This window comes from Festucalex cinctus, chromosome 15, assembly GCF_051991245.1.
Source record: "Festucalex cinctus isolate MCC-2025b chromosome 15, RoL_Fcin_1.0, whole genome shotgun sequence".
Classification (NCBI taxonomy): domain Eukaryota; kingdom Metazoa; phylum Chordata; class Actinopteri; order Syngnathiformes; family Syngnathidae; genus Festucalex; species Festucalex cinctus.
In genome coordinates, this window is record NC_135425.1 from 10863998 (window position 1) to 10886992 (window position 22995).

The window sequence follows — 22995 nt, forward strand, 5'->3', positions numbered from 1 at the left end:
ACATCTGTATATTGTAATCTCATGTATTACGCCAAGAAGCATCCTAACAACAACAACAACAACAACAACAATAATAATAATAATAATAATAATAATAATAAGAATAATAATAATAATAAGAATAATAATAATAATAAGTACTCATCCTTTGAGTAGTCTCCAATATCAGTACTTGTACTTTTGATACATAAAAATACCCCCCCCCCCCCAAAAAAAAATAAAAAAATAAAAAATAAAAAATAAAAATAAAATAAAAAAATAAATAATTGACAGATCATTTTAAAGGAAGATGGTAAAGACCCATATAGCCCTTAAAATTGCATGAAATTAATAGCAATTTTCGGTTCTTCTAATTACTAATTCAGGATTGTAAAACGGCCACAAGAGGGCAGCCGATACTGGTATCGATACCTTGAAATATATTGGCCCAATAATATGTCAGTACTGCTACTAAATATGATAAACTACACTAATTGTAGAACATCACTATTACAATAAAAAAGATACAAAAGAAGATAAATAAAACTCCTTAAAGCAAAAATCAGAATTATAATTAAATTGTAGTACATTGTATTGCCCTAAACTATGTCAATAAATTTCCTTCAACCTACCTCAGGTACTGTTGAAGAAAATTGTTATCATAGTCATATCATAGCCACCCCCATTAAGTGTTATCATAGCCACCCATTTTGACCCCAAGAAAAATCACACTATCACTTTTTTGTGCGTTGTGTCACAACTAGCACATATGCTGCTGTACGAGATGAAACAGAAGCCAAAGAGGACATTTAATGATGTTATTACGAAGTAACAGTAGAAAGTCAAATTCAAGTGAAGAGGTTGGAGTTGATTGGTGAGAGGTCACTGTTTCGATTTCTTCTTTTTTTTTGTGATGCTCACATTTGTCCACTTAACCATGTGCTTATTTATGTAGCAATCTCCATTTAACTTCACATTTAACAGTGCTTTCCTAACCCATGGAAATTGGTATTATAACCTTAACTATAATATTCCCTCAAATCAAACAAAGTGGTATTTGTGTCTGAGCTTAATTGGACATCTTCTATGAAACACAATACAAACTTTTAAATTACTTTGTATGACTTCATCATTTGGGGAGATACAGAACAAATGACATCACTCCCAGTAGGGCTGTGAGGTCACTATATAAACTAATCACGTCTTAATGTTCATACTTGAAAGGACATACAGCACTGTATACTTCGACATTGTCACTTTGGACGTAACACAATGCAGGGAACAATCTCATCCATACACTTGTTTTAAAATAATAAAATAATGACACTGGAAAAAAATGTGTTCATAGAAAATTGAAATATGTCATCTAAAAAAATACAGTGCGTTAACTGTAGTTATACAATGAGCACAAATATAAAGACACACCTTTGTTTTTGTCCCCATTTTTGTGAGCTGGACTCAAAAATCTCAAACTTTACATACACAAAAGGCTATTTCACTCAAATCACAAATCTGTCTCAATCTGTGCTAGTGAGCATTTCTCCTTTGCCGAGATAATCCATCCCACCTCACAGGTATGAAAAAAAAAAAAAAACTATTCAAGATTTTTTACATAGAAATTCTAAGTAAATATTGCAAGGAGAGATTTCCTAGTTTATTAAGATAAAAAAATTAAAAATATATATAAAAAAGTTTAAACAATGGTTACAAAACAAACTCACGGCCTTCAGCTTGGGAAACCGCCACTCTACCACCTGAACTAAGCCACTCCTACTTTTTAATTATATCCAAAAGGAAAATTTAGTCTACAGAATTTACTGCAGAATTGTGCTTATCACTTCATCCATCCATCCATTTTCTTGACCGCTTATTCCTCACAAGGGTCGCGGGGGGTGCTGGCGCCTATCTCAGCTGGCTCTGGGCAGTAGGCGGGGGACACCCTGGACTGGTTGCCAGCCAATCGCAGTAATCACTTCAATCAATTGAAAAAAAATAATCCCTCAAAAGAAGTCGAAGTCAAGGTGATCGAACACACATCAGCGTACTTTCCTATGAATCACGATATGTTCAAATTTAGAACCCAGTCTGAAGGAAGTGGAGACTTTTCAGAATCCTGTATATAAATCTGCTGGATTGACAAATGTGAATAACTTGATGATGTCGCACAAGTAAAAGTCAGAAGTTAACAAAAAACTTTGGACTCATGCAAATGAAGAGCTTCTAACCAAGGCGTGATGTAGCTTGAGACAACTAACATATTTGGTAACATCTGCAATTTTATTTATGCATTTTAATGTGACCTTACTGCTATGAATTATTCAAAGGGCAGTAAACATTGTCCTTAGAGTCCGTGTGATATACCTTTTGGAAGCAGCACATTACTCATAAGCATACAATGGTATTAAATTCATAACTGGGGAAATATTACATGCATCTCTTGGGCTTTCCTTTTTTTGTAGCTTCTCAAGCGTTTAAATTATACACAGCTTCGTTAAAACAAGGGTCCTCGTTCAACATTCCGCGAGATGAGTATCGTGAATGGTCATTAAAATTCATTTAGCTGTGCATGACCAACTCTCCAGAGAGGTACACATGCAAGTAGCAAAGAATATACACGCTGGTAGGAAAAGGTGGGACCAGAAGCTGATGGATCAAATTATGTTTATTTGACATGGTTGTCACTCCAAAAACAAGTTTTATTTTATTTATTTTATTTTATTCTGAAAAGGACATAAAGAGGCAGAAGTCATATCGGAGGTTCCGCTCAGGTCATCAACATTGTGTTGTGATGTCGGTGGGAAAATTCGGAGTGGGAAGTGTGAAGTGGTGAAGGTCATCTCAGGGTCATGACATGAGGAGCAGTGCCCACTGAGTGAGAAGCCCCCTGGGGCCTCAGTTCATGTTTGAGTCCCCCTTCAACAAAACATCTGACTGCCTCGGTACGCTTATGCCTAAACATTATGTAGACATTTTTTTTACAAAATAATCACATTTGTCAGTCAGCACACTGGATTTGTTCAGTGGTATTTTTACAACATAACAGAACGCTTTGTAAATAAATTATTCGTAACCTTTGTGACTTTCTCACATTTTGTCTGCTTTTGAGGCCTCAAGTTCTGTCATTTCACATCTTGTTTTTGTAAATACATTTTAATGTATTACTTTACTGTTTTAACATCACTTTTTTTTAAAAAAAATAAGTAAACAAAAAATGTAAATTTGCCAGTCAGCATTTATTCCCTTGGATGCACATAGTTAAGAAATAGGTCTCTCTTGTATACAAATAATACATACTTTAGAGCCAATGTAAACAATGTGCAAACTTGCACAAAAGCAACCAAATAAACACTTCCTGACTTAAAATAATAATAATAATAATAATAATAATAATAATAAGGCATTTTGTCATTGGCTTCCTGTGGATTCCATCCTGTGGTCTATTTATATTTAGTGTCACGGTGAGTAGAGGTGCGAGTGGGTGAGGGGAGATGGACCCAATGGCGGAAAAGCAAGGCAGGGAGACAGACAGGAATGAGAGTAACTTTATTGACCATGAACAAGTAGAACACGGGATGGCTGGACTGAACGTGGGACGACTTGGCTGAGATGTGGAAGAAGACTTGGCTGGGACACGGAAGACTTGGCTTGGGACGTAAAAGACTTGGCTGGGACGTGGAAAGAATTGGCTTCGACGGGGAGAGACTTGGCTTGACGTGGGGAAACTTGACTTGACTTGACTTGACTTGACTTGACTTGACTTGACTTGACTTGACTTGACTTGACTTGACTTGACTTGACTTGACGGCAAACAACACCAACACAATATGCCACAACAGGACAAGATATGCTCCCACACTGCGTGAATAAACACCACTGACTAAATACACCAACACTAACGAGCCACTAACAAGACACACCTGGGAAACACAATGGGCTGAGGGAACTGATTGGTCACACATACTGGGAAGGGAAGACACACAATGAGTTGTGGAAATATCTGTCTTTGCTAACTAGTATGTAAAGAGAAAGGGTGACTGAAGGCTAGATGTTTTTTCAGGGTTCTGATGCAGCTGATTTGTGAGATTCCTGCAAAGAGCTCCTGTCAAGTTAATTTTCATCATACCTAATGTAAGCAACCTAGAAGAAAGCCATTACAATGCCATGGTAACTGTTATTCCGCTTCTCTTTTATTTGTCGCCTTCCCCAACTGATATCTAACTCAAACCATGCTTATTTGCGGTGTACTTAAACCTTTATTTATTCATCACAAGGAGCATTCATTTTGGCTTCGATGGACGCCTCCTGGGTCTCGGACCAGATCAGGTATCGGTCATCCCTTTGAGCATGGGAAGGACTCACAAGTTTGCCAGGAAGGAAGAATTCCTGAGAGGAAAATAAAGTGTCCATGTGGATGCCAGTCCTCTATGTTAGATGATAAGAAAGCATGTTTTCACTTAGATCCAGACATAAACAATCATTGAAGTACAATAAACAGTCTGCCTGCAATCGTTGTTGGGACTCTTTCGGTTAAATCAAAAAATATATAGGTTAACTGTGAAATATAAGAAGAATTCTTTCAATCATGAAAGCATGTTATTGCTCAAGCGGATGTTACATCTGCTGTTAATCTTAAATAACAGTTTAACTGACCTTTCCAGCCTGCTGGAATTGTAAAAGGAAACTCCCATTCATCATCCACCAGTTTTTCATATTGCTCAGTCAGTTCAACATTCATTCCTATTGACTATTTACAGTTTTCAATGTACTTTATCATACATGTCTTTGGGAGAAAGCTAGATTGCCTTGAGAAAAGCCAAGCAAGCATATCAAAAAACATGTAGACTCCATAAAGAGTGAATTCTGATTTCAAACCGCCAACCTCAGACGTGTGAACCGGATATGCTAACCACTCCTCCACCGTGCCACCTGGAGAGCAGTCAACATAATCAAGAATGAAGCATGGATATCAACAGCAGCGCTAATTCTTAAACTATGAGATGATACAAAGATTATAACAACCACCTAATGAGCGTGTCAGGCAATGGCTGGATACGACTTTGCATCTATGCTAAGTGAAAGTCATTTAACAGCAATTTTCACCCACTCATAAATATATTCACTTACCACCAGGCAATGAGACAAAAAATCAAATCAGATGAAGCATAATGACCACCATTACTGGTGAGATGAGGACAACATGACTGTGAAAGTGGATTACATCTGATATATGAGGGTACATTGCAGAGAGACATGAAAGTACTTCACATTTGCATAAGATGTAGGATGTAATCTTTTGTCTCTCCTGTGACATCATCTTCCCCAAATTACTGCTGAATTACTTTTTTACAAATGACTTTAAGGTGAAACTGACAACAGTTTCTGTAAACAGTTGCAATATAGAAAGGGCACTGGCCGTTCATTATTATTATTATTATTATTATTATTATTATTATTATTATTATTTTATTATTGTTATTATTGTTGTTGTTGTTGTTGTTGTTGTTGTTGTTGTTATTGTTATCGTCATCGTCACCATCAACATCATCACCATCATCATCATTATCAGCATTATTATTATTATTATTGTTAATATTATTATTATTATTATTATTATTATTATTATTATTGCTGAATTACTTTTTTCCAAATGACTTTAAGGTGTTAAACTGAAAACAGTTTCTGTAAACAGTTGGAATATAGAAAGGGCACTGTCTTTTATTATTATAATTATTATTATTATAATTATAATTATTATTATTATTATTATTATTATTATTGCCGAATTACTTTTTCCCGGCACTGTCTTTTATTTTATTATTATTATTGTTTTATTATTATTATTATTATTATTATTATTATTATTATTATTATCATTATTATTATTATTATCATCATCATCATCATCATCATCATCATCATTATTATTATTATTATTATTATTATTATTATTGTTATTATTATTGTTATTATTATTATTATTATTATTATTATTATTATTATTATATTTCTGGACTGGTCAGCAGTCAATTTCAGGGCATATATGGACAAGCAGCTATCCACCAGTCAAACTGTGAGTCAGACAATCTGTAGTGCTATCCAATAATAAAACATGTCAAACATACAGTACATTAAAAAAAAAAAAAAAAAAAAAGAGTAATCTTTGTATTTGTACCCTATTGACTCCAAACTTGTTGGATATGTAGTAAGTTGAAAATTGCCAAGGTTAGTTCTAAACCTCAACATTAAAGACGGATTATTTGTCACTGTTGTGGAACTATTTTCTGTATTACAACATTTAAAAACACCAAGGTTCGAATCGTATAGAGCGGAAGTTTTGAAAGCAGTTCCCAAACTGGAGCCACCTCATGATTACAAACATACAATTGTTTACAGTTACTTGGAACCCAGAGTGGAAAAACAACTTTGAGCAACGATGTGCTACTTCACTTAAGTCAAGACAAAAACAGCATTTTCTGATCTGCTTTAGTCTGTTCCGGGACATTTCCTTGACAGTCAACTTGAAGTGCAACAATAGAAAGTTGAAAACGAGAAGGCAGAATGAATGTTATTACTGTAAGTCCTTGAGTAAGACGCCAAAAATGTCCTCTTCATTGGTGTGATTTACACACACTTTGTGTTGTTGGATGACTCACCACTGTCCCAGTAAGTCCATGTAGTCCTTCTAAAAACATTGAGAAGCATCTCACACAAATCAATTTACAGAGCACATATGGTGCTTCAAGTTTTGATTCATATATCCCATTTTCCTTGTAGCATGTTTGATTTAATGTCATTCCGGTGTCACACAGAAATACTACCTCTTGAAATACATTGAGTGTAATCATCTTCATATATGTGGTGATGATGCTCTCCGACCTCCCACAAGTCTCATTCACGTCTGCACTGTCAAAGCATATTTGACAGATTGTGGTACATTAAGAATTCAAATCCAGACTTTATGAGATACCGCAGTCATGTTTACACACAACAGAAACAAGGGCAGCTCCCGATACTTGCAGTAATTGTCATATTTGTCACACAAGTGAGCCGAGGCAACGAGCGCGAGCGGTTCCTGTGATCCCATTGGACGACGTTTATCCGACTCGGAACAGTTGCGGTGGATTGATAACAGCAACCATCGATATCCTGCTCCAAATGAGTAGCAGATAATGGAGACAGCAAAGCATTAGAGACACCAATAAGCTCGCGTCAAGTCAGCGTATCATCTTGTCTGCTCAAGATTTATAACCATAACTAACCGTTACTGATCCACACATGAATATTCATTATTTCACTCATTTACTCCAGGGCACACCAACAAAATACCTCATCTTCATTTGTTTTGCATCTCTACACGTAATAATCTGTGTTGTTTCATCTGATGCCATAGTAACCCATCTATGTAACACGTATGCCACATATGAAGGTTAATTAAACATCATGCAGGGTTTGTATACAAATAAGTCGTCAAAACTAATGACTAAACATGAGCAAGCCAAATGTCACATGTTCTGAGAAATAACACAATAGGTCAGAGGAGACATGCGATTGACCTTTTGCTCAACAATGGGAATTAAATATCAGTGAGAGCTTGTAAATTCCTTCACACACAATGAAGGAAAGGCTAATTGCGCAATGTGAATATGTAACTAGTAGATTCAATTTGTGGCACAAGTCAAACACCTGCTAGACATGGAGACGTTTGCCTTCATTGTCACATGTGACTTTGTGTTTGTTTGTTTGCTGCCCATGCCTGTTATGTTGTTTTGCTTTTGATTAGATTCAGGTTTTGTCACGTTTCCCTTGTATGGCACTTGCCCGTGTGTCTCGTTACATTATTGTGTCTACACCTGTGCGCAACAACCTAGACCCGTTTGTGTTCACCAACCATGGACAAGGACTGCTAACAAAAAGTTCAAGTCCTTGTCCAAGTCATGTCAACTCAAGTCAAGTCTGGTCTTTTCCCTTTTGTTTGTTTAGGTACTTGTGATTGTGAACCTTCTTTATTTTGAATTTCTGTTGATTTTGGATCTTTGCGACCCTTGTGAGGAATAAGCGGTCAAGAAAATGGATGGATGGATGGATGATTAATACAAGGACCTTGTTTGTTTTTTTGTTCTCTTTACATTAAATTACTTTTTGAGTGCACAACTGCTCTCTACATTTGGGTCCTCAACCATGCCATAATTACATACTATGGCTGGGTTTAAAAAAATCAAATAATCAATATTGTTGCAATTTTCCTTTTCGAGCCCGATATCGATTCATAAAACCATGAATCAATTGTCTCTAATGTCTCTTTTTCCCATAAATTGGTTGTATTTTTCTGTTTTCTTGACATTTACTGGTAACATTAATTTAAAAGTATTTTTCTTACATTTATGACTTATTGTACTTTAAGACAATTCTCAAAAGGATTGGCACAACTGCTCTAAATTTTTGATATTCTTTACATTGTAAAATTACTTTTGTTTCAACACACATGAATTACTTTCAAAGTTTTTTTTTTTTTTTTTTTTTTTTAAATCCAAAGAGCCAACCTCAAACCTCTCTGGTATTGAACAAAAACCATCAAACTTGCAAGTTTGTTTCTTCAGCAGCATCTTCATAGAGCACAATCACATACAGCCTTCTCCTTCATACTCATTATCATTGCTCTCCACTAATATCTCTATCAGCATTATGATCTTAATTATGGCTGTCATTTAAGCCAGGCATTTAACATAATTGATTCCTACGTCATTTGCATAAAGGCTAATTTGTTTGATTATGCGTGAATGCAGGGTGTTAATGGGGCTACAATATGATCGTTGTGTGTCAAATTACAAATTAACAATTCAGAAAGGTTCCATGAGCGACATCAAAGCGTAGCAATTTTTAATATTTCCATCATAGCTGTGGATCAACGTCCTTGAAAAACATTTTGAAGGAAATATGCGACTTTAGATGAAGTCCACTCACAGGACACCGAAATAAAGGAATTCATATTTCATGTTTAAAATAACATACTGCAGTTATTTCAAGTTGTTCATCTTGAAATGTTGAAACAAGATTGTGGCTAAACAGTTTGAAAAAAGTTGGTACATTCAGATCAAACTAGGGTGAGCTGGCTGATATTTTTCTAGGAGAAGCTTTTAACGGTGTTCTTTGCTCCTAGTTTTAATGGAGAAATATTGTCCACTTGTGTAAATTCACAAAGTTTTGGTACTGATTAGGAAGTAAATATTGCTTTTATCCCCAGTGCAATGACTTTAGCCATGCGCTAAAATGTTTAACATAACTTTTATTATTTCATCCATTGGTACATATGTAGTTGTAAATATGATTAACTTTATAATGCCAAACATATCACATTAAATACAAGACATTTTGAGCCCTTTATTTCAGGAGTATATTTTTCCCCCCATTAAAAACCCTGACGTGTATAACCTGACACATGCATTTCACGGGTAATCCACTAGAGGGCAGTATCACCCATAGGGGTGTGCTCAAAAAATCGATACGGCAATATATCGTTGCGGGCCTCATCACAATACACGTATCGATACGCAGGCGTCAGAATCGATATTGCTCGTTAACTTTAAATAGGCAGTTACCGTTTGCCTTTGCGGCTTGCATTGTACCTAAAAAATAAAAACCAGCAGCGTCTTTGAAGTGAATTGCCTTCAATTAATGCAAAAATAGCTCACCGGTGATTGGACACTGTGTCCTTCTAAGAAAAATGAAAGCAGAGGAAGAATGTCAACATTTATTTATTGATAAACTTAACATGGCACGTGTCTCAGTGTACCAATTTTCCTATATTTTGTTTAAAAAAAATAAAAAATAAAATGTGTCTTATTTTGGATACATATGTATCGCGATACGTATCGTATCGTGGCCCCTGTATCGTATCGTGTGGTTGGCGGTGATACCCAGCCCTAATCACCCAGCTGATGTCTTTTCCAGCTACTTTGCAAGATCGCCCCAATTGAGAAAGGAGAAAAACATAGACTTAGTGGGAAATGTTCTGTCTGATTTTTGGAAAAAGTCATATGTTTGATATATCTGTTCATTGTTATATTTTTGACAGCTATAAATGTACGAATTTAAAACATTGTGACCGGATGTATCAAATATGACACAAATCAAAATACATATGTGTACGTTGTTGGTTTTTTTTTTAAACAATGTTTTAGTTTGTTCAAAAGGACCAATAAATATTGTATTTACAAAGAAACTGAATATATATTAGGGGTGTGAATTGCCGAGTACCTGACGATTCGATTCGTATCACGATTCACAGGTCACGATTCGATTCGATACCGATTAATCCCGATACGGATTTATAAGTCGATTGTTGCGATTTTTTTCATTCAAATTTAGAAAATACTAATCAGTAAGCTTGTAGAGTGTAAGATTTATATGAAAATGTATTATTTATTTATCTGAAATTTCAGTCTTATAGAGGTTGTAATCTGTTTCATGTTTGAACAGCATTAAAATAAAATATTAAGGCTTAATGTTCCGTTCATATAACATTCTTCCATGCTCAAGGTGTGAATCCTAAAAAAAAAATAAAAAATAAAAAAAAAAATCGATTCTGCCGATTATTGAATCGATTCGAGAATCGCGCGATGTAGTATCGCCATATATCGCCGAATCGATTTTTTTTTAACACCCCTAATATATATGGTACAGGCTTTTTAAGTAATGCCGTGAAAAACAATATATGTTATTAAGAAAAAGAAAGCCAAAGTAATGCCCCTTTTTTCTGTTTTCAGCTGCAATCAGTGTTGGTCATGTGACTGACTGGTAATTAAACCCAACCTCTCACCCCAAATGATCAACCATGAACATAACAAGCAGATTTTTCTTTCCTCACACACAAATTTAAGCCACTGAGTGTTGTTGTTGTTGTTGTTGTTGTTGTTGTTTGTTTGTTTTTCGTCAAGTGTTATCCACACAATGTCTGAAACGAGAACATTTCGGAAAGTTGAGACGTCTGTTGCTTGAGCGTGCGTTTCCGACAAGCTGCAAGGAGGCTTTGTGTCCTGTAATTTACTGCTACTGTGAAGCGAATGAATCCAATTTGCGGTGTCGGGAGCAATAGAGTATTAGACGCTGGTGTTAATTTCTTTTCGAAATGACTTCCAGTCTGTTGTGTGCGCACCCACCCATCATCTCACACACACACACACACATGCGCACTCTCACAAAATGAGAGGAAATTAGGAAGGAGGGGAAAAGAACCATTAACAGAGGTTATGTACAATTAAAAGTCTTCCATTGAACATGATTTAAAGATAAAGACATAAACTTGTTGACTTCATAATCTCACAGTCTGTTCTTTGTTGTTGCGTTTTTGAAAACTAGCTGTTGCCATTTGTGGTACAAAAAAATGCTTTGGTAAATGGTACTAGCAGATCACTGACTGAACGCATCATGACAGGCTCAATGAAGGATGAATTTGAAGGAGGAGTTCCCGGATGAATATCAGTTGGATCTTGTTGCTGACAGAAAGGTCGAATACAAGTTTAGTGTGTACGTGACTACTGTAATCATTCTTCATTTCAAATCAAGGAGAACAGCTATCCAATCAGAGCAAAACTTATTTACATATCTAATATTAATGAGAACCCTATCTGTCTTGGTAGTTGTTTTTTTTTTTTTTTAATAAATGCAATATATTTGCAACAACAACAACAACAAAAAGATATATTGTTGAGGTAAAATGGCAATTAAAATAAATCTAACTAAGGAAAGTGTCGTTTCTATAAAATAATCATTTACATAATTTGATTACCATTAGTGGTTATTGATAATATTGTGTTTATGTGGCATAAGTCCTATCTTAAAGTCTAACATCTTAGAGTGTACAGTGCAGAGTTTTTCGAAAATAATGTCAGAAAGTTCGTCCAAATGTAAAAATGCATTTGCAGAAAGCCTCACAAATATAACAATCTGGTAATATTATAGTATTAATCTTGTGTTATGTAATGTCTATTTTATTTTTGTTTCCTTAGTCTAACCCAATACTCTGTACAAGTGTAAATATTCATTTTTAAAATCCAAGTAAAACAATAATAATATTAAAACTCAAATTTTTAAATGATTTTTATTTTATTTTTTTTTTACATTTTGATTAGTTATAGCGTGTTTACTGGAGATTTCCCTCGTGTTAATTTTAAAGCGAGGCGAATCATTGTACAGCCATGTTGCATGAGTAACTATTCACCACAAGGTGGTAGTATTGAATGCAGCAATACCAAAGAGGCTTTGAGCAATTTCAACCTGCAGTATTTGCATTTCGCCACCAGTTGGCATAAGCAACCTGTTTCGACAGAATATGACGCCTCAACTGACCTTACTTCAACTGATTTAGTATGAACCGGGAACGTCTATATCAACGTCGGTACTTTAATGGATGGGTGCATATGGCTCGTGTAGTTAATTTTGTATAATGCTGCAGGAAACGAAAACGTTGACTAGTCAACAGAGCTTCATGCTTCTAATCTAACTACAAGTGACAGTCTAAAAAATATATATGGATTTTTAAAAGTCCCTAAAAGTTAGTAAGTGCACTTCTGGATTGGCTTCTGATGTGCACTTTCGACAGCACATATCAATAAGATATACACAAGATGAACGGAACCAGCAGAGAACCAATCAGAAACTCGAGACTTGTTGTCACTAGGTAAAGATGAGACCAAGCATGAATTTCAATTGGTTGAGAGTTGAGCTGGATTTCTTTGGAGAACAGATGACAACGTGCGTCCATATGGTGGACCTCGTGGCCGCCTTTGTCAACTTTAAGGGCACTTTAAGTTCTCCTCCCCCTTCTGCTGATCAGCCGGCTGAATGGCGAGCCAGCCCCTCGTTGATCTGGCAAAGTGTGCCTTTCGATTCGTGTGCTCCGACCCCCACCCACTGAACCCACCCACAGCCTGCACACTCGCAGCTCCAGATTTTGTGTTTGGATTGAAAAGCACCGTCTCAAATGTCCAATGCTGCCGCAGCAGCTGCTACTGGACCTCTCTTTTCTTTAGCACAAAAGAGGAGAGAGGTTGAGGGTCCCCATGCACCTTTGTTGGAGGCCCCTCCCCTCGTTTTTCTGCTCTTTGCGTCCATTGAAGAGGGTGCAGAAGTGTTGGCTGCAGCTTTTGTCTGACTTTTGTTTTGGGGAGTGGAGTTGTGGAGGGGGTGCGGTACAAGCGCATTTAGCCACCTGATGTTTTTCCGAACATAGACGCACGACACAAACTCATTGTGGTGCTTGCGATAAATACATGATGAGTTCATTGTTAAAGCAAAAAGTTGAAAGTGGTTTTATATCAACGAGAAAATTGCTTATTAACTGGTAGTCTACCAGCAGCACATAACCTAAAATCACAAAAAGATAATGGCGGTCTTAAGCAGAACTTTTCAGGTTTTATTTTGTTGTGGGTTATCATACGGTTTCTGCAGCGTCATAAAAAATCAATTAAACCCCCATTTAGCACTGGGGATACATTCCAGACCCACCCACTAAAGGTGAAAATACAGTGGCATCAATTAAAAAAAAAAATTAAAAAAAACGTTCTTTCATAACATTTCATAATATTGATGACAAATAATGACATCACAGGTGTTCCGAGCTCAGGTAACGACCAATCACCTGTTTTCTGGGTTTGGTCATGTGACGTTCGCAAACTAAGTCATGAACGGACGTGAGCAGATCTCTGAGCACAAATGATGTCAATTTCAATCGACATCAGGTGGCAAAATATGTTTTTAAAGGTACTAATTGTACATGAAAAATAATGAAGTGTTAATATATTAACTTCTTACTGCTGAAAATGGCAAAATGAGTCAAATATCCCTTTAAGAGAGTGGTTTTGCAAAAACTATTATGACTATATGTTGTTTTTTGTTTGTTTGTTTGTTTGTTTGTTTGTTTCTTTCTTTCTTTCTTTCTTTCTTTCTTTATTTATTTCTTTGTTTTTCTGCGATTGGCTGCCAACCAGTTTTGGTGTGCCCCGCCTACTGCCCGAAGCTGGATGTGTTTTTTTTTTGTTTTTTTTAAACAGTACAAGGCTATAAGTGCTATTTTTGTCATTTAAAAAAAACGTGTGTGTTTTTGGGGAGGCTGGACAAGATAAATGTTATTTTCATTCAGTCCATTTCACTGAGGACAGTTGTGATTTGAGTTACGAGTGTGGATCATGGAACGATTAAACTTGTATGCCAAGGTGCCACCAGTATTTAGAAAAAGTAGCTCACCTAACTGAAGAGGTTGTGAAGTAGGACACTTTAAGGGGCGAAACATCTACAAATTTGAAACCACAACAACTAATTCCAATGTATCCTTACAAGAATGAGAAGAAATCCTATTTAAGGATTAGCACTATATTACTTTTGTGCTGCTACACCCGTGTGCACAAATCTGGGGCACCACTCACACACTCCACAAACATGGATGAATATGTCATTCTACTGCAACATTAAAAAAAAAAAAAAAAAAAAAAAAGCTTACACATGACATTTTCTGCTCTGGATATTTAGATGAAAATGCTTTCCATATATATTTCAAGCATAGGGGTTGATATATAATCATTAACTCATTTGCTCCCAAAAACGTATAAATATGTTCTATTTTAAATGTTACCATGCTCCCAAAGACATATTTATACAGGTTTTTTGATGCTAGAGCATGAAGAATTCTTTGATGCAGCCTCTGAACTGAAGAGAATGCTTGAAGCAATGGTAGTTATTACAAACAACAGCCAGTAGGTGACAGCAGAGTATAAGAGATCAACCTGGGCCATGTTTTTCCCCACAGATTTGTGAATTATGATGAAATTTAGCTATATTGTAATGCTAATTGCTGAAAAACTGAAACCGATAGAAATTCACTTTATTTTTCCTGATGAAAGAACAGACTGTAATCTTGCTTTTGGTAGGTTCCATGTTTTTATAGCAATAGAACACCATATTCTGTGGGCCTTGCAAAATCAGTCAAAATCCAGTAAAACAGCTGGGAGCAAAGGGTGTTGCTTCTGTGAAAAAGCGTGGGAGTGAATGAGTTAACAAAACATTCCAATTAAAACGAAGCTCATAAAAAAAAAGATATACAATATAATAAACAAAATTAGATCTCTCAACAATCAAATAGAAACCAATACAAGAGCCAATCTTTATCAATCTTATTCTGGTTTGAATTAACGCATATATTAATTTTACAAAACAGTATGCCAAATATTTATGGGAATATTTTATAGTTACGGTTGCACTGTATGCTCTTTCGAATATTCTTGACAATCCAAAATGCATTCTAGCATGTTTGAAATGTACCACTGCTGCTGTGTCTGCATGAAACGCCTTGAGGGTCTCGACCCTCCAGCAGCACTGAATGTTGGAGCAGGCCAATGTTTTTGCAACAGTTGTGTGTAATGACGCAGCAAAATATTAGCATAGTTACCAGACGACCTCAAGCCTTACTAGACATCATCATTACAACTATCTCTCATTCAAAAACATGTATCTAAGAATAGGCAATATACTGTATTGAGGAAGAGGGCGAACGAGGTTGCTCGGGGTAAAGCTGTGTAGACGTTTGCGAATAACCTCAAACTGCAGTCGGGTATCGATGAATTGCACAGGCACCCTTCATCCGCTCTTTCCTCTGCTCATTAAACTGAAAAGCAGATGGAGCGAGTGGCGGGTGGGTTGCCGAGGAGATTTAAAGTGCTGATTGCGTTTCAGCTGGTCCTGCTTTGTGCGTGACAGTGGGGCGTGGAGGCTTTGGCAGCTGTTGACTCTGAAATGCTGACACAATACGTGAAGGTCAGTTCGACTTTAGAGTCTGAAGTCAAAGTCACAAAGCACTACTAAAAATGTCTGAATGAGAATGAGAAGGAGAATAAAGTACGCGTGCCAATCCAAAATGTCAGGAATTGAATCAAATTGATCATGAAAGTAAGATCAAGACTTAAAACAATGACGCTGTTTCTCATTCAACACAGATTGCTCTTTTTTTTTTCCCAGAAAAATCACTGAAATAAGAGGATATTTATCCACCCTAATTTTTCTTTGGCTTTTTGACACAGTCAGAAGTAGGGGTGTGAATTGCCTAGTACCTGACGATTCGATTCGTATCATGATTCACAGGTCACGATTCGATTCGATACCGATTAATCCCGATACGAATTTATAAGTCGATTGTTGCGATTTTTTTTCATTCAAATTTAGAAAATACTAATCAGTAAGCTTGTAGAGTGTAAGATTTATATGAAAATGTATTATTTATTTATCTGAAATTTCAGTCTTATAGAGGTTGTAATCTGTTTCATGTTTGAACAGCATTAAAATAAAATATTAAGGCTTAATGTTCCGTTCATATAACATTCTTCCATGCTTAAGGTGTGAATCCTAAAAAAAAAAAAAAAAAAAAAAAAAAAATCGATTCTGCCGATTATTGAATCGATTAGAGAATCGCGCGATGTAGTATCGCGATATATCGCCGAATCGATTTTTTTAACACCCCTAGTCAGAAGTATTTATTTAGAAATCTTAGTCTAAACACGGCCACATTTCAACTCAAAACCCCTAAAATATTTTTAAAAAATTACATTGTTTAGAAGCAGGAAAAGTGTAAAGGACTTTTATCTGTCATAGTTGGTCCATTTGTAGCTATACTGTCTAATTAGGAGTGCGCAAAAGTGGTGCGCAGGTGCACGTGCACTGAAAATATGAGATACTTCACTTATTTAACCCATTATAGCAATAAAAAAGTTAATATTTTGTCTATAATTAATTTGATACTTTCATTATTTTTCACGTCCAAATAATACCTTTAAAAATACATTTTGCAACTTGCTGTCGACTGAAAATGACATCACAAGGGCTCAGGTAACCAATCACAGCTCACCTGTGTTCTAGGTTTGGTCATGTGACATTCACAAGCTGAGCTGTGATTGGTGGTGTGATGTCCTTTTTAGTCGACAGCAAGTTGCAAAATGTGTTTTTAAAGGTACTAATTGTACATGAAAAATAATGAAAATATCAAATTTATTATAGGCAAAATATTAATGTTTGACTGCCAAAAATGGCTAAGTAAGTAATGTATCCCTTTAAAGAGGAAGTCAAGTCAAATATTTTCTTTTTTTTCCATGTGACCCCACTCGTCTACATACAACCATCTGATTAATATTGCGTTTGTGAAATATGAATTAAAAAGGAAGTCAACTCAAACATTTTCTTTACAATTAAATGTTCCCACATATCCCACTAGTCTAAACACCACATTCTGAAATATGAGCAAAAATCATATTCATAAAAGATTGTGGTGATTAGTCTTGACTTGAGACCTGCACAACGGTGATGCCATTTTCAGTCGACAGTAAGTGACAAAATGGCCGCCCCCTGACGTGGATAAAAATTGATGGATTTTGCTGCTCATATTTCACAAATGCCATATTTATCAGAATGTTATGTTTAGACTACTAGGGGCACAAAAATAAATACATAAAATCAGGGGTTGACTTTTGACCTTTGACCTTTAAGCAGAAAAGTTCCCCTGTTACTATCCATCTCAGTGGGTGGCCATGTTTCCAATGTTGACTGCAGATGATATCACAGGGCTCAGCTTGCAAACATCACATGACCAAAAACCCAGAAAACAGGTGAGCCGTGATTGGTTGCTCACTCAACTGTGACGTCAGGTATTTGTTTACTCACACCCATCGCCACATGTGGGCCACATGTGTGCACCAAGATTTATGTGCATAAGATTTCTGTGCAAGCCCACCTCCCATTTAAGCACGGATCTTTAAAATTAAATGTTTTTATTATTAATATTTTAATTGACACATTTGTTATGTTACTGTGGCCATTACTCTGTCTTTATATGAAAATATGAGGTTTTAATTTTTCAAAAAAATGTTTAAAAAAATGCGGGAGCTTGGGAGACCATGTAAGTTTGAGTGAGTGAAAAAAAAAAAAAAAGTGACATTATATTAGTGTTGGCAACTAAATACTTATGTTATGGAAAAACATGAACGTAAGCCTGCAAAGGAGCATCAAAGTGTCAAACAGGTTTTGCGTTCGATATTCAACAGTGTTGGATTCAAAGGATCAGACAAGAAAAGAGAGTTATGATGAATTCAAACATTTTTATTTTTTCCTTAAAAATACTTTTACATATGCATCTAGAATGGCAAATCATTTTTTTTATTGTTATTTGTTCTTTGTGTTGCATTTTCTTTAAAAAGTTTTTGCTGTTTTGTCTGGCCTTTTAAGTCACTAGTTTATTAAGCTAATAGCTAATGTTTAGATTTCTTTTTAACTATTATTTTTGTATTTGTCATTATTTGGTTATACAGAATTCTAAAGTGAAACCTTTAGACAACAGGCTTAGTTTTTTTTTGTTATTTAGTATATATTTTTTTGTCATTTTTAAACTTCTAAAGTGAAACCTTTAGAGAATTAAGACAATTCTGGAAAGTGGGAAACATTTTCGCCGACTGCAACCGTTGTCATGTTGCTCAGCCAAGAGGCCATCGTTTAAAAAGTCTCTTTTTAAACAAGTCCTCTTCCTCAGCACCGCTTCTTCTCCTGCTGCGCGTGCTTCAACGAGCGACGTGTGTCTCGTCAGACCGCAGCCCGCACACGTCGCTTCTCCTTCCTCTCCAAACCTCATCCGCACAAAGAATGAGGGTCGATGTGTCGCTCTTGAGGCATACCCGACCTCATTCACACAAAGAATGAGAGTCATCTTGGCATGGACGGGACAAGAGGCGACGGTTCCACGGGGCCCCTGCAGGGGCCGGCGCCGTGTTGCCTGGATTGGGAATCCTCCTCGGGAGTATCCAGGGATGAGCGGAGACAGCTTCATCGGGATGAGTGTTTCCTGACATGGGAAGCTTCACAGATCCGGCATCAGCGTGCAGGGAGGCTGATCTCGGGGACCCAGTCGTTAAGACGCCGGCTCTCCTCGCAGAACAGGTGCAGCTTCTCCAGAGAGGGGTCCTCCCAAGACCCGTCAGATGGGTTCTGTTTTGAGAAGAGGAGACGGGATTCACACGCGTGCTCCCGTTTCACGCAAGCAAGTGAGCCGATTCGTGTGTACGTACCGTGATGAGGACGCAGTGAGCATCTTCCAGCTGCTCCGACTTGTCGGCGACAATCTCAGCCAGTCGCTGCTTGTCGCTCACTCTGACGATGCTGATGTCGTTGTCGAAGCAGAAGGACTGGATGAGGGTGAAGTGGATCTGCAAAGCGACGTCGCACTCGAAATCCTCGTCCACGGCCAGCACGCAGAAAGAAACGCTGTCTGGATCGCTGTTAAAGCGCAGAAATAATCCACATGGTTTAGCCGCTGTGACCGATTTGATGATCGCTCATGGTGATGATAAAGAATTGAAAAATGAAACTTATTGTTCACTTACTCAGTCATGATTTTGGCGCTCTCATAGACTCCAACGGTGAGTCGATCCTCGCTCTGAGCATAGAGCAGAGCTTCCTTCAGGGATTTTCCAGGAGAGTGCATGGTGAGCTTGTACCTTACAGTTCAGTTGACGGTTAGCTGTTTGTGCTGCCTTCAAAGACTCGGTCAGCTTTTATACGACAGTCCCGGCACACGCTCGCTGTCTGATTGGCTCGTTCGGGCACAATGGTGACAACAGGCCTGCTGCTCTGGGACGCGTGCCTTTAGAATCCTGCCAAAGTTGGGGCAGGTTCTTTTGAATAAAAGGATCAGATGGAGAGACTTTCTGATCTTAGATGATTTTGGAAGAATGGAAGCACACAAGATGAAAGCTCTTCTGTTAATGAGGAAAAAATAAATCAACATGAGAGTTGTGAATATATGAATATATTTGTGGACAATTCAGAATGCCTTTATTTTTATGTGCCTTGACAAATGTTTTCTATAAGTCTGTTCAGAAAACATGTTCCAAAAGAAATGATGGAACTACAGAATTATCCATTTTAGGGTCACTATATTATTATTAACTGTGCAGGGAAGTTATTAGTAATATTTTAACATTAGCTGCAATTAAAAAAAAATGTTTAAAGTTAAAACTTATTTAGTGTCACCCATTTTCAGATCCTCCTTTACCCTAACAATAGAACAAATAATAATAATAATAATAATAATAATAATAAATAAGCACCTGCGGATTGGATGTCTGGACTCTGAAAAGACATAAAAACAAAATTAGATTTCATTTTCTTTAATTTGATTAAAAAAAATAATAATAAAATAAAATAAAATTCCAGTGTAATAATGAGGTCTATTTCAACTCAGGTTTTGAAGTTAAGTAATATTAACTTTTAATAGTGATTTTTCCAGAAAAGACTGAATTGTATGGTAGGGATTTACAATTTATGATATTTGTTTGTAAAAGCAATTATCATAATAATAATAATAATAATAATAATATCATAATTACAATGGTGATGTTCTGCATGCAATGTCATGTGAAGACACACTGACATTGATGGAATTTTGAAAGGTATATTCATATTTCATAATAGTATAAACTCATTTACTCAAAGGCACATTATATTGTACAGCTAATCAGAAGTCATAAAAAAAATAATAGAGTAATCCTATACAATATACATTTTTGTTTCTCAGAGCAAAAGTTAGTTTCTTGAAAGGATACTTGACTCATTGAACAATATTCAGCAGTGAAAAGTTAATATTTTGTCGAGAATTAATTTGATAACTTCATTATTTTCAATGTACAATTAATACCTTTCCTCTTGCTGTCGACTGATGATGACATCACCTGTGCTGAGGAAGTAGGTAACGACCAATCATGGCTCACCTGTTTTCTGAGGTTGGAAAACAAACTGAGCCATATTGGCCGTTACCTGCTTCTTCAGCACAGGTGATGTCATCATCAGTCGACAGCAAGTAGAAAAATTAATTTTAAAAGGTATTAATTGTACATGGAAAATAGTGAAGTTACCACATTAATTATAGACACAATATTAACTTTTCACAACTAAAAATGGCTCAATGAGTCAAGTATCCCTTTAAACTTACACTTAGTTTTGTGTTGCAGTTGTCCTATAGAATTAAATACAAGAAAAACAACATGGTTTACTTCTTAAGTTTTTCTGTGCATGTGGATGTGTCATTATTAAACAAATCAAGTCTGAGTTGAACATTTTCAACTTCAGACGACATGCTCCCATAATGCAGTGGCACGCGCCACTATTTTACATACGTATGGACCGAGCTCACTCGAGGCGCGTGCGGCATCTGCAGATATACCGCCGAGTCTTATCTCTCTGTCTGCAGCCATCTCCATGACGACCGAAGGGCGCCATCTGTCCCCCCCTGGGGAAGGTGCGGTGGACAAAGGAAGTCGGCCAACACCTGCTGCGCGTGGGCCGCACACGAGCCACTTTTTTAATCACTAAAGTTTAATATAGTCAATAATATTTTATACGTTTTGTATTATGTTTGTTGATTTACGTTTCTAAAGGGAGGCGTTTGGTAGATGGTTTAGATAAACTTTTGACTGCATTAAATGAAGAGAATAACATTAAAAAAAAAAAAAAACATTGACAAATAAATAATGCCATAATGCGAGTAAAATTTTAAACCGACCGGCCCGCAACGTTCCTTGTTGATCTATCTGACAGCTCGCAATGAGTGTGGGGGGGTTGCTGAGTGGCAGCGGGTCAGCAAAGATCAGGCGTTCATCCCCAAAGCAACACCTGTCGCGCCACTGCCGACCGAAGAGGCCTCCGTGAAGCAGATGTGCTGCAGCCACAAAGGATCGTATCGATTTGCACGCGTCTGCCCCGTGGCGATGCCATAAAGTCCTCAATTGTCGCATGTTTGACTGATCCGACCTGCGCATGCGCGGTACAGAAACTGAAAGTTTGCGAGTAAACACTTTTTTTTTTGTTGCTACAATAATGTCCCGATAAGCGTTTGTTGAAGCAGAACATACGCTCGACATTCTTTACGTGTTTACAGTACACTTGCGGGAGATTTTATCACTGTTGTGCGCCCATATAAGGCAGGTAACACTTTTCATAGTAAAAGTTTGAACCGCAATCTGCTGTGACCTCTTTGGCATTCAAATTGAATGAAAACTCAGACAGGGCAGCACATGCAAAGTTGTGGACAAAAGACCCGTGCGGCGCCCCCGGGTCGGGGTTGACCTGACAGGGACAGGGGGATGGATCATCACCACACTTCTCCATCTGCCGTTTTGCCTACAGATGAACAATGGGGGGAATCAATCAGCCCGAACCTGAGTCCTGCACCGCCTCTTTTAGAGCAGTGGCAGCACGTCTGATGACATGTTGGATTATTATAAATAAAGTAATGCAATGATTTCGCCCGAATTTTATGCTGTGCTTTAGGCTGTGTCACATATGAACTCTGAACAGTTTGCATTCAAAGTTTTCAACCCCCAGATTAATTACATTAAAAAAAAAAACAGGCAAGGATTTTCTGTGTACATACATTTGATGATGACGTGGTCTGCGTGACCCCTGCAGCAGCACGCACGCACAACGTTCTGGCACGCGCTGCTCATTTGCATTTGTATGGGAACTGTGATAATGGCAGGCTTTTCTGCACACACAATAGGGCTGCTTTATATGGCCAGGCCAGCCCCGAGTCCACAGATGGCATCGTCCACCTGCCTTTTCTCTCTGCTTGGACCATTTCAGGTGGGGCGTTGCACACTTTCTAAATAAATAAATACTCCACAGCTCTGAAGCTTTTTTAAAGTGAATTGTGGCTGAAAGAAATCAACACTTTTGCTAGTTGCACAAAAGAAGCAACACAAATGTTTGTGTGGTGGTGAATGGACCACTCTTTAAAAGATGAGAAAGCTGGATGGAGACGGATTTCTTCTGTAACAACGCTGTTTACTCGTCACACATGTAACAACAGACACCACACTTCCTGAACACTCGTCAGCTGACCAACTCTAACCAATCAGGAGCTAGCTAACTTAAGCAAATACAAATACTGTAAATGAAAATAACAGATCCACCACGTCAATTTAACTACTTGTATAA

General features: G+C 37.1%; 1 protein-coding gene across 1 annotated transcript; it reads right to left on the bottom strand.

Annotated features, from left to right (window-relative positions):
- Positions 1–18792: 18792 nt before the first annotated feature.
- Positions 18793–20141, bottom strand: LOC144002277 (growth arrest and DNA damage-inducible protein GADD45 gamma-like). The gene is made up of 4 exons (XM_077497349.1): positions 20112–20141; positions 19386–19760; positions 19071–19278; positions 18793–18990 (listed from the first exon to the last, which is right to left on the bottom strand). Exons 2-4 carry the CDS (start codon positions 19484–19486, stop codon positions 18877–18879), a joined length of 423 nt encoding a protein of 140 aa, XP_077353475.1. The 5' UTR covers positions 19487–19760; positions 20112–20141; the 3' UTR covers positions 18793–18876.
- Positions 20142–22995: the final 2854 nt, after the last annotated feature.